Here is a 12,895-nt window from a genome sequence, read left to right as displayed (position 1 = left end):
GGCCCTGAAAACGCGAGCTGTCTCCAGTTTGTGCTATTAGATGTACCCTCTCGCCAACCATAAAAGGACAAGGTTTTATATGGACTAAATTGCTCTGTGCGATTCGTCAGGCGTGAACATGTTGTCTAAATCAAATCCCATTACAATAATGGGCTGTAGCTTTTAAGGCAAAATCCATCTGATGTCCACAATGTCACTCCGCATCTTTTGTAGCTCACGGCTTCGAAATCGGAAAGTGCGCAGAAAGAGATCTATGTGCGTACGGAGACTTGCCAAGAAACACACACACACACGCGCAGTGTCGTTCATGCAGATTCACACACGCACGCACGCACACACACACACACTGAAACCCAACCATGCATGCATGCACGCACACACTCTTAGTTGTTTCAGCCGAATAAATGAAACCATTCAAGTAGCAACAGCGTCAGTTTGGAGGCCACAGGAGCATGCTGATGGGATTTGTTTTTACCTGCGGACGGTGTCGGGATCGTCCTCACAGGAACGTTCTGCGACGGAACTACAGAGAAACGTCTGAGCTCTGGTTGCCCACTCGTTTCTCTGAACTGCTGCAGGTGGAGGTGCAGCTCGAACCAATTGATTGTGGTGACATTCGCGATTTTCTGTTTTTTCACGGCACGTGTCGTAGGGCGCCGTTCTCCCCCCACTTCTCTCCCTGTGTCCCAGGCTCGAGAGAGCTAAAGCGAATTGGCGATCGATAGCATCGAAAATCACAAGGTCGGAAAAAAGGATTTACGCCGCGCGCGACATACATCCATGAATTTTGAATCCAGTTGTATGGCAATGAAACTTGACAGGCCATTTTGGTGCTGTTCGACGGATCTTACTCTCCAGTTTACAGCTGGGCACCGGCTGCAACAATCAAACCAAAACCTCCTTGAGTGACAGAGATGACTGGAGCAGCGGGAGGATCATCACAGCTCTTTCCTGTCGACGGAGGCCCAGTCCTAGCCTTGACCGGGGGCACCGGGTGGGGTTGACCACTCGGTGCCCCCCCACCCGCCACCCCCATCAGGCCCATCAGTAGGTCAGATGTCAGTCCTTCCTGCGGCCCACCAAGCCTGGGAGAGCAGCGATAATTGCTCTCGATCGTCCTCCCTGCTCTTGTGAAAGGTGCCACCATGAACCAGCGAGAGCTGCTTTATTCATCCACGTTCGGAAGAGAAAGCCACTTGGGCTGAGGCAAAGTCACTTATTGTTCCCAGACAAAGGCCCAGTGACAAAGAGTCGTCAGTTGAATATGTGTATCACAGTTGCGGGCACAATACGGAACAAGATCGTATGTCAGCCTTCGCCGTCCGTGCGCAGTCTCGCTGGCAAGTCCCCGAAAGCAATTATGCTCGTTGGCGAGACGTGCGGTTGGAAATTAATTTGTCACAGAGGAGAGAGTGAGGGTTGCGGGGGGGGGGCGGGGGGGGGGGCAGGTCACATCGCACTGTGCTGGATTCAGCAGTCAAGCAGCTTCCAAAGACGCAATATAGCTATTCCCAAACGTCATATATACATATATATATGATTTTTCCTGGTGTTTCCTTCCATTTTCCTTCCTCTTTCAACCCCTTCCTCCACTCTGGAAGAGAATATGGTTTTTATTCCACCTTCATTCTGGCAACGTGTCACCATTCGTCCATGACTCATAATCAGTAAGATCAGGAAGTATTTCCATTTTCCAAGTGTAAAATCGCTCATATTATTTGAATACAATGCTGTTGTTTTTTTACAGTGACAAAGCATGGAAGTTAAAAAAAGAGAAACAGACATTTGTTCAATTCATTCACACGGGCAATTCTGCATTAGCGAAGCATTAGCAAGCGTTTCCATTTATCATTGCGAGTGTGCGAGTGTATATTTGGGTCTCAAACAAACTAGGGATCAAATTGGTCTACATCCTAAAACACCTTTTTGCAGTGTCGACAAGCATCATGCCAGGTAAGGTCAAGTCAGCAAGGCCAAATGTCATTCGCGCTAAGCCCCCCGCAGTGGTCTATGACCTAGAGAACAAGAATGTCAGCCAGCAAACCAGAAGTCGTTTAACCTATAAGCAACTGGGGCAAAGGCTCCGAGAGCTCCCACAGGCAGAAGCTTGGTGATACCATACACTGACCTGGCATCGGCAGTGCTCAGAAATCTCCGGAATCCTGCTGACAGGTGACCTTTTTCCCCGTGGCATATTGCGGCACGTCGGTGCCTCTCAGCAGCCGACTTCCTGTTCTGATCCGGGTCATGTGACTGGCGACGTGTCAGCGTTCCTGTCTCGCAGCAGTCCAATAAGCCCTCGGATGTAGGGCTGTGTCACTTGGATGCATGCTCTGGGGGTGGGTGACGCGCTATCGTTAAGATGAGCTGTCGAAATGCTTTGACACTTGAAAAAAATGCTTTCCTCAACAGCGGAACTCTACATTAAAAGTGAAATGGGGTACAGGTGGTAAAAAGCATTACATACGGGGCACGAGATGGACCGTCGTTTCAACAGACTTTGCAATGGTGTATTTCTTTTATGCAATAACGTGCACAGGCACAGCTACAGGCACAAACCTTATTAAGCATTTTCCCGGCCGTGTTGGTATTCAGCTCGAGATTCGCCCGAGCAGAACCAGCGATGTGGCACGTCGGTCCCGCGTGACTAGCTGCAGTCCAACCAGCACCGCCCCCCCCCCGTCCCCTGCCCCCCCCCCCCGTCCCCCACCTAATTAGCGGGATTGCGGGGACTCCGCCTCCTCTGCTGAAGCGGGGCCGAGCAGGGAGCCGTGACTGACAGCTGTGACATTTCTGACGGCGCATACCGCTCCCAGGTGTCGCCTCCCCCACCCCCCTCCCTCCCCCTCTGCCTGAACCCCCCCCCCACACACACACACACACCCCCCAGCTACTCCGATCCCGCCGCCGCCGCCCTCTCCTCATTGCTCAGGGAGACCCGGAGCGGCGAATGAAAACGCCGAAAACAGGGGCCGATGGCGACTCACGGAGGGAAGAGTGTCGACAAACTTTTCCTCGTCACTTTTTACTATTATTTTCCTCGTCGACATTCCGACCTCGTGGCGAAGCACTGCGTCCGCGATGGGTTTGGCGTTGGGTGTTTGGTTCTCGTTCTGTCTCAGTGCGAAGGGCAGGCAGGCAGGCGGGCGGGGGTTTCAGAGAGAGTGTGCGTGGGAGCAATGGGTGCGCGTGCGTCCGTGCACGGTTTCACTCCGCAGTGAGTCGTACCCATTCAAATTGAACAGACAGACCCATTGGAGGCATTGTGTGAGAGGGTATGTGCTTGTGTTTTCTGTTTGGCAGCTGGCAGCTTGGAGATTAAACCTGTTCTCCTCCTCTCTCTCCATCCACTGGGAGAAAGCTGTTGTCGGGACCAGGAACAACACAGCTGAACAGTAAAACACAACACCTCCTACACGATCACATTATTATTTGGATTCGGAGCAGCCGTAAATCTTATTATAGAAGCAATAGACCAAAACATTCTTGCAAAACAACACAAAAAAAAAAAGACTGATCAAGACTCCAGTGCCAGTAACATCTGGTCAGGGTGCCATGACAACCGCATCCATACACCCCCCCCCCACCCCCGCACAAACACACATACAGAAAAGAGTCGTCCCTATCACCTCAGACCGACACACAAGCAAACACACACGGGCACCCACGCCAATAAACAAACAAACACGAGCGCTTGATGCTTGCCTCTTGATAGCGACCTGTGAGGTCCAAAAAAGACCTTCCCCCTCCAGGCTGATCTGCCTGTGTAGCTATGACAGTAACTGGGCTGGATAATTGAATTGGCCGGCAACAGATAGTTTGGAATTACTCGGGAATTACTGTCACTCTGGCTTTTCATTGGTGGCCCTGGGGTCCTGACTGGCTGTTGAGTGGCAGATATTGGCCACTTGGGGACAACTGCCAGAGGATACTGCGACATCAGGTTCCAGGGCAGCATCGCTCCTTATCCGTCACGGTTGAAAGGGGGACAGCGGACTGAATTCTCAGGTGCTTCGTTGCTATGCGCGAGGTGTAAAATAGGTGGATGCTGCCGTCACCGTCTGTAGGAAACCGCGGCCGCACGGCTTTAACCTGCCATTCGGGTTACGAATGAACAGTAGCGGTGGTGACGATTACGATTCGTGCAAAGGGGACTTTTCAGCGAGCGCCGGTCATTTTCGAAGAGCGCCGACCGCTTCCGGCGGAACGTGCCGGAAGAGCGCTGTCGTACGCCGGAGCCTTTGCGCTGTGTCACCGCCTTTTCACTGCTCTCAGTGTTATCGATCTCCCCCCCCCCCCCCATCTCTGAGACAGGACACGGTGATGCAGCTGACTGAGTCTTCACCTCCCCTGTAACTCCTAACGTTGAGCCGCCAGCCGCCCGTGCAGCCGTGTACCGAGCCACACACACGCGCCAACCAAACGCACCCTTCCCATCAGCCCGTGCTCTCCGACAGGCTCTTTCAGCCTGCAGCTCGTCGGCAAGGTGACGGTACCCCCACACGGAGGGAGAAAAATGTTGCAAGCCTTGTAAAAGCTCTGGCAAAATCAATGAATGATATACGCCACGTTCAAAAATGCAACACAAAAGGTGTTTTTTTGCTTGTCGGGGAAGAGGGATTTGCTGCATTGATCGTTTAATGGAGCACACTGAAAAGGAAATCTTCGAGGGAACATTGGACAATGCTCAGTTCAGGAAGCGAGGTTGACATTGGATGCACCTACATTCAGCCACACGCCTCAAAAGGACTCGCAAACAAATCTACACATTTGCAAAACATTCCTTTATTATAAATAAATCATTTGTATAAAAAACTGGCATGCTTCAACCATGGCATTGACAGATTCACAACCCAAGGCTACAATCCAACGAGCTGGCACAGGGGACAGCGTCATCTTGAATGCAAGGTCGCACGACATGGGACGAGGATGAAAAAATCTTCACAATCACAAAAATACTTACAAGTAGAATAACAACAAACATAATCCAGTCGCATAGGTTCCTATTTTTTTCTTTTAGAATATCTTTAAAACTTTGTTCTCTTAAATGTCTTTTCCCCATCCCTTGCGTCCCCTTTTTTATATAACGTTTACACTGTTTGAATTTCTTTTGTTTTGTTACGTTTTTTTTCTTTTTTGTCGTACATTTTTTTTCTTTATTCCAGGTGTTGATAAAAGTGAACCTCTTTTTTCTTCAGTTTCAGTCTCTTCATGAACAGTTTGTGATTGGGCCATTGTGCTAGGAGCGGCAGGAGACAAGACACACTGATTGGCTGTTGGTCTGTGTGGCCCCGCCTCTCTGCGGTCGTGGGAGGAGTTTTTGATGCGGAACAATACAAAATGTCTCATGCTTGGTTACCCAGCTTGGGCCCCCCTGTGTCCATCATCCAGTCAGCCAATCAGCTGCGTGTGACAGTTACTTCCGGGGTGGCCCCCCACCCCACCCCCAGGTGGCCACACCTCTTCCTCTCCGTCCTGCCTGGATCCCCATCAGATGGCATGGTTACTGTAGCTGACGTAGGTCGTCTTAGTTGATGAAGCTGCAGAGGGTGGAGTAACAGAGAGGGGGGGGGGGGGGTTGGTTAGAGTTGGAGGGCAGGGAAGAGAAGGGAGGGATGGAGGAAAAGAGGAAAGGAGAGAATGGAAAGAGAGGGGTAGGAGAGATGGAGAGACAGCAGACAGGGAAAGAAAGAGACGGGCACGGGAGAGATTGGACGGTGAGAGATCAGGGGGAGGGGGGGGTGACAGTGGGCGGAGATGGTGGGATGAGGAGAGAAGAGAGACAGAGAGACAGACCAGAGTTATTAAAGAGCAGACCTTGTCTGCTGCCTCGGCTCCACAGCACTGCTGCAGTGAGCCAGTGTCCGGCCCCGTTGCAGCTCCTCCACCCCAGGACCGCTCCACTGGAAATGCCACTGTTTCCCAGCGCCCACCCGCCTGCTCCCACTCCAACCAGCCCCCCTCCGACCCCAGCCCCCCTCCGCTTCTCCCCTCCACGACACGCGGTCGGGATCCACAAGGCGTCAGGCGGACGCGGCCTCACAAGAGCGTCACCAGGCCAAAACGTTGGCGTGCAAAAGTAGGAGAGAGTTTTCGAAAAAAAATAAAAACTCACTTGTTGGCAGAATTACATTACACTCATCCGAGTCCAGTCAGCGGGTTTCGCTAATGGGTGACTAAATGAACTGTGACCCCCCCTGCGCTGTTTTCAGCCGGCAGACGGGGTGGAGGGAGGGGGGGGGGGGGGGGGGTGGAGGCCGAAAAATGCTGAGGCGGCGACCGGGGCCTGTGGGAACGCCAGGCTCCCCAGCTGTAACGAGGAATTACACACCTGGCGCCCCCGTAGAAAGGGATCCGTTTAATTACCGCAACAACAACAGAGAAGCCGAAAACCTGTCGACGTCGAGCAACATTGCTTCGCCGTGACGGATTGTTATTCTTATTTCTTACTTTGTGTGCCCCCACAAAAGAAAAGGAAAGTCAGGAAAAAAAAAGCTTTGCCTCCACGCGCTGGCGGAGCTTGTGTGGTGGGCTGTGAGCAGCGCAAAGTGCTTTGAAGTGAGATCGGTTTGCTGACGGGAAAGGAAAGGGAATTTGGGCGTCGCTCTATCAAACAAGTTCTTACAGTCTGACTGCTTTGTTAAGTCTGTACCCCCAAAAAAACTCGCGCACAAAAAAAAACGGCAGCTGTAAAAAATTCTTCCTCGCCTCCAAAACGGCATCCTCGGCGTGACAATTAAACGAACGAGTCGGGATTGGCCGAGGCGCTCGGCCACGTTCGACGTGGCACCCCCGAGCCGCTCGCTTGCGAGCTGTAGGGTGACCAGAAGCAAACACTTGGGTCCAAAAAGGAGGACAAAGGGTCAAAGGGTCAAAAAGGAGGAAAAAGTTGTGTGCACTGATTTTCTGTTGTCTTCGGTGAGACGAGTTTAGTCAAAAGATAAATAACAAAATAAGACAGTACCATTCCTCTAAGTATTTCAATTGTAATAGAATAGTAGCATTATTGTTGTGCCGTTTCCCCCCCCCCAAAAAAAAGCCCCTTTCCCCCTACTAGTACTCCTCACGTCTATATCAATGCGACAGAGCTACAGAAGGCATGATCTGTGCTGCTCTTCGTGGCAAAGTGAAGTTTTGAACTCCACAAAGGTTTGAAGGAGGTCTTTCTTTTTACCACTGAAGCCACGCGAGTGCTAAATTGCGACTGTGGGCAGGAAGGGTCAAAAAGGAGGACAACATTGCAAAAAGGACGACACGCAACAAAGGGCTGGAAAACCGGACTGTCCGGACTAATTCCTGACGTCTGGTCACCCTAGCGAGCTGCCACGTCTACCATCGTGTACGCGAGTCGGCGCATCTAAAATCCTTACCGGTTTCCCCCCAAAACTGAAATATGTGTAGGTAGAAAAACATTGTGTCCGCTTACTCACTGTTGGTCTCCATGCTCTCACAGAGCTCCGTCTTCACCTCGCCGTTGGGCCGGTCGCCGCCCTTGGAGCCCGCCAGCTTGCCCGTCATGGCGGCGGCCGTGACGATGGCCTTGAAGCTGCGCTTGCGCTTGGGCACGTTCTGCTCGGGGTGGAGCAGGATGACGTACACCTTGGGCATGTAGAGCATGCCCAGGGAGACGGACGCGCTGAGGCTCAGGGAGATGGTCAGGGTGGTGGTCTGGATGTACATCTGGAGGAGGGGTGGGGGAGAGAGAGAGAGAGAGAGAGAGAGAGAGAGAGAGAGAGAGAGAGAGAGGGAAAGAGAGAGAGAGAGAAAGAGAGAGAGAGACAGAGAGAGAGAGGGAAAGAGAGAGAGAGAGAGAGAGAGAGAGAGAGAGAGAGAGAGAGAGAGAGAGAGAGGAAAGAGAGAGAGAGAGAGAGAGAGAGAGAGAGAGAGAGAGAGAGAGAGAGAGAGAGGGGAAGAGGTGGAGAAGAAAAGGGGGAGAGAGCGGGGCGAGGGGGGAGAGTCGGAAGAGAGTGGGTGGAGAAGGGAGAGGTGACACGTATACAGAGAGATGGGGCAGGGAAACAGGTAGAGAGGGAAGGAGAGAGGGAGAGAGAGGCACAGATGTCAGTTAGTTTGGCCGTCACACCCTGTCGTTCTCCGTTGTCCTCACCTGGACCGGTGATTATGTCAACGCCCTCCCCCCACCTGTCCCCTTCCTCTCACACACACACACACACACGTTCCGAGGGGTTCCTCCCAGCAAGGCGCGAGGCGCTCCCACACACGCGTGTGCGTGCGTGTGTGTGATACCCATCGGAGGGAGCGTCTGTCAGCAGATGGCCGGTCACGCACGGATGGTGGCGATACCGGCGTTCCGCTCGCGGAGCAAACGACAACAGTCTCCAGGAGGGAACGTGTTCCACATGTACACGCTCATCCCCTGGATCTCCCTCTTAATGAGGAACAAGGAGAAGGGGGGGAGGGGGGGGGGCGAGGGAGGGAGGGATATTCAAGTGCTGCATCGTGTTTGTGTGGGTGTCCTGTGTCTGTACGTGTGTGTGTGGCCACGTCGCAAACGCTCCCACTCTCAGACCAGCGATAGGGAGACCGGCAGAGGGAGATACGCGGTCCTTCCCCGAGAAAGGACGGCGAGCCAGCCCGAGGGAGAGAGAGGGAGAGACAGAGAGAGAGAGAGAGAGAGAGAGAGAGAGAGAGAGAGAGAGAGAGAGAGAGAGGTTAGTAGAGAGACAGAGAGAGACGTTAGTAGAGAGAGAGAGAGAGACAGACGTAATTAGAAATAGAGAGAGAATGAAAGACGTTAGTAGAGAGAGAGAGAGAGAGAGAGAGAGAGAGAGACAGAGAGAGGGAGAGAGAGAGAGAGAGAGAGAGAGAGAGAGAGAGAGAGAGTGAGTGAAAGGGAGAGATATGCCTGCTGAATTTGCTAACAGCCCAGTGACAGACGGCCGGACAGACAGACAGGCTGACCAGGGGCGAGGGGCCGAGAGTTCGAAGCACTTAGGACGCCACTGATATGAAATGCATTGTACAGCGCCGAGCTGAGGGCATGCATTACTTGGTATGACAGGGCATGATATCTTCTCAACGGTAACACGCTCCTATCTTGTCACTCGACGGTGTTGCTCTCGAGGCATCCCTGAGGGATTCAGATAAGGGCTGTGTGTGTGTGTGTGTGGGGGGGTTTGTTTGCGTGATTGTGTGAGTGCGCCTGTGTTGTCTTCGTGGATGTGTGTGTGTGCATGACAAGAGTTCAGACTTTGCTGCGGGTGTGTGACTCGTACTCTGCAGGCCAGCCCTGTGGAGTGTGTGTGTGTGTGTGTGTGCTGCCAGGTCATTGATGCTCAGTTAATGCCTGTCAGCTGAAGTTAGCCTCACACACCTAGGTGTGAGCTATATATCTTTACATAGACACGCATAGTCGCCTAGGTCACACAAGCACTGTGACATCACTCACACACAAGGCACACGTTAGCTTAGTACAGGGCGTACCAGTATAGGTTGGCTCGGAGAGATGAAAGACCCGGTAACGGTTATAGAACATCGCTACAGCTATCAGGCTCACTTGTCGTCTAATCAGACTGTTTGTGGGGGCGTGGGCGCGTGCCCGTGCATCCGCGGGGCACGCGCGTCGCGTCGGAGACAATAGAAGGGCGCGCGGTCAAAAGCGAGATCGCACCGTGGGCGAGGCTGTGTGCGGGGGGGGGGGGAGAGGAGGAGGGAGGAGGAGAGAAAGTGGGAGAGGTGGAAACGATGGATGGAAGGGACAGGAGGGGAGGGGGGAAACACCGACAGGTGATGGAGGGTCTACGAGATTGGATGCCACCCTAGTCCAGAGAGAGGGGGGTGTTAAAGAGAAGAACAGTGAGATCGAAAGTGAGTGGGAGACACAGGAAGACAGTGGGGTGGTGGGGGGGGGGGGGGATGATGGGGGGGGGGGGGGAGTCGCGATCCACTCTTTCTAGCGGTGTGCTGCAGCTCTCTGGCGAAACAGCGGAGACAAAGGTCCACGTTACAACACCCTGGACCACGGAGCTATTGGAGACGACTACAACAGATGCTACGAGAGACACACACACACTCACACCCACCCACACACTGCCTTCCTGCCTGTCCAGGTAACATAACGCATCGACAGCAGACATGTCTCTCGCCGCATAAGCTTCTGTGTGTGTGTGTGTGTGTGTTTATTTCCCAGTCAAACAGAGAGCGGGCGATTAGGCACGCTCCAGTGCTACAGTCCTCCATAGACAGAAGGAGAGAGTGTGTGTGTGTGTGTGCGTGTGTTTGCGAGTGTGTGACTGTTTGTGTGTGTGTCATTGGATCCATCCATCACCAGGCCTTCGGAGGTCCATGCTCTATCACCTGCTTAGAACCGGGTCACCCCAGGATAGACAGAAAAAGTCTAATGAGAGAGGGGGAAAGATGGGAAGAGCAGCAGTAAAGGGGAGGAGGATGGGAGGGGTGCTGGAGGGGCGAGGGGTGCTTGAAGGGGGGGGGGGGGGCGAGGAGAGGGGAATAGGATGGAGCGGGAGACAAGGAGGGGAAGAGACAGGGCGGGAACAGACAGAAGGACCGGAAAGAAGGAAAAGCGAGGATTCAAAAGATGATCGGGGAAACAGAGAGAGAGGGGGTGGGGGGGGTGGGGGGGAAAGGCACAAAGAGAGAAGGAACTTAGATGGAGGGGCTGTATCTCTCGAATACAACTCCTGTTGGACATCATACCACACACACACGCACACACAGACACACACGCGCTTACTCTGCTTCCAGGGAATTCAACACAATCCACTTTATATTACAAGTGTCTGGTACATAATTGCCTTTGTCTAGACTGGAGGACACGGGCTGGGGAGGCAATGCTATATCATTGAGAGCATTACAGTAACAAGCAGAGGTTTGTATCACACACGCGCACACGCACACTCAATACTTATCACACAGATATTATGACAAGGAGAAGGAAATTGCTCTTGAGAGCTCTAGACCCAGAGCTGGATTGAAGGAGCATTTCTTATCACCTCACAATGGTCTCGCATTACCACCAAGGTCCTTCACGAAGTTGTCACGTCGGTTTTCAAAACTCTCGGGACGCACACACACCCTTTGTAAGCACGCTGTTATTTCAGGTGCTGCATGCATATTGGGATTGCAAGGCAACACTGCGTCTGTGTTTTTGTTGCTAGCAGAGTCTGCCTGCACAGGCCTGCCTCTTGTCAACATCAACCTCTCAAGGGCAGAAATGGTTTCTATGCCGTTACATCACTTCCCTTTCTCCCCCGAAGCTCCCCCCCTTCCCCCCTCCCCCCGCTAGGATACATGCATAGCCGGTGTGGGGTGGTGGGTCAGATGAGGTGGTCATCATATGCTAGGGTGGAGGTCCTGGAACCCCCCCCCCCCCCCCCAACACCGTCGCCGTAACGACCGGCCGCGTAGCTTGCCTTCTCTTCCTCTCTTTCTCGCCCGCCCCCCCCCCCACCCCCCCCCCCGGCACGCCCACACCGTCTGCTCGGTGTCATTTAACATTCCAACGATCCCTTGCCTTTGGGTAATGAGTTCAGGAGGTGCCCTTGAGAAGGGGCCTGGCCTCAACAAGGTTCCTTTTTTTTTTACGAGTGAGGTGACTCCGCCGACCGCCTCAGGGTCCCAAACTCATTCCCGACGCCATTTGGAGTCCAGCCCCCATCGACCCCCCCCCCCCCCCCCCCTCAGGGAACTGTTCATCTTTTTAATCACTTAGGTCGGGTTACAGCCCGGGTGGGAGCTTTCAGTGCGACACAACAAATGACACAACACATGGTCTCCTGAGAAGGAGAAAAAAGTGTTCGTATCCCCTCTCTGCAGTCGTACAGAGAGCGTCCAGCATGAAAGATGCACAAGTGAAGAGACGCTGGTGTGTTGCGAAATGCTTCGTCGCCGATTCCCCCCCCCCCTTTTGTACACATTGCACTTTTGTGCGTCTGCTCACGAATTCCCTCGTTCGTCACATACAGTTCACGGTGGATGGTGGACATGGACTGTGATAGCATCCAGAACAAACAGTTTGTCTGGACTGTAATGATACTCTGGAAACTCTGACCTTTTTCATGACCTTGTGGCTCTGCTAAGCTGAGTTTTGTCTTGGTACGGTACACGTTGTTTCCGCGAGGGCGTGACCTCAGTGCGTGTGCTCGTGTACGTTCTGGGGGGAAGGGAGAGCGAGAGCAGGGCGAGCAGGCCCTAGGGATTCAGTTCATAGGCCAATGGAGCAAGAGATAGCCGCTCATCATGAAATCATGATGCCGTGTTTTTTTGTGTCTGAGAAGGGAGAGTGTAATGCCAGGGGAGGGACGGAGTGTGCTACACACAGGGAGTGTGTGTGTGTGTGTGTGTGTGTGTGAACCAGCGCAGACGGAAGCAGCAGCCGAATCTTTCACAAGGAGGAAAATCTCCAGGATTGTTATATTTAGTCATTTAGCTATTTTGCCATTGGTCAGCGACTTGCGACAGTAGGATGAATTCTAACCACGCATTCTTACAATGACCATGTCAGCCGTCTCACGTAGCGGATGGCAGCGAGCAGGTGTTTTTTTGGTTGTACGTCTCGGTTTGAGAGAGTGTTGTGAGGTGGTCAAATGCCCATCCCAGCTTCTGCTAAGACAACGCTGATCGCAGTCGCTGTTCGCCACACAGCTCATCGCTCCTCTCGGTTTTGCCAAAACCTCTGTGGGCTATGCAAAGGGGGGGTGGGTTCGGGTTTGTGTGTGTGGGAGGTGTGTGTGTGTGTGTGTGTGTGTGGGGGGGGGGGGTTGGGACTGACTCTAAGTGAGACCCCCAGCTGTTTCCCTCCAGTCAGATGACTGTGCTACTTATCCTGTCATTAGCACTGGCAGGGCCTCCTGGAACCCCAGCCAGTTAACAGGCGCACATGCGTACACACACACACACACACACACACACGGGT

General features: G+C 53.1%; 1 protein-coding gene across 1 annotated transcript in view; it reads right to left on the bottom strand.

The window, feature by feature from the left end:
• Positions 1-4,820: 4,820 nt before the first annotated feature.
• The window catches only part of grm8a (glutamate receptor, metabotropic 8a), a 133,870-nt gene continuing 125,795 nt past the window's right edge, over positions 4,821-12,895 (bottom strand). The window contains exons 9-10 of the mRNA XM_084702027.1: positions 7,431-7,680; positions 4,821-5,540 (exon numbers count right to left, since the gene is read on the bottom strand). Of these exons, the coding sequence (XP_084558153.1) occupies positions 5,491-5,540; positions 7,431-7,680 (300 nt within the window). The 3' untranslated portion in view covers positions 4,821-5,490. The remainder of the gene's footprint in view (positions 5,541-7,430; positions 7,681-12,895) is intronic.

The sequence above is a fragment of the Hypomesus nipponensis genome, chromosome 7 (assembly GCF_054491055.1).
Source record: "Hypomesus nipponensis isolate SF chromosome 7, ASM5449105v1, whole genome shotgun sequence".
Lineage (NCBI taxonomy): Eukaryota > Metazoa > Chordata > Actinopteri > Osmeriformes > Osmeridae > Hypomesus > Hypomesus nipponensis.
Note: the sequence above shows the minus strand (reverse complement) of the source record. Positions and strands in the feature narration are given on the sequence as shown.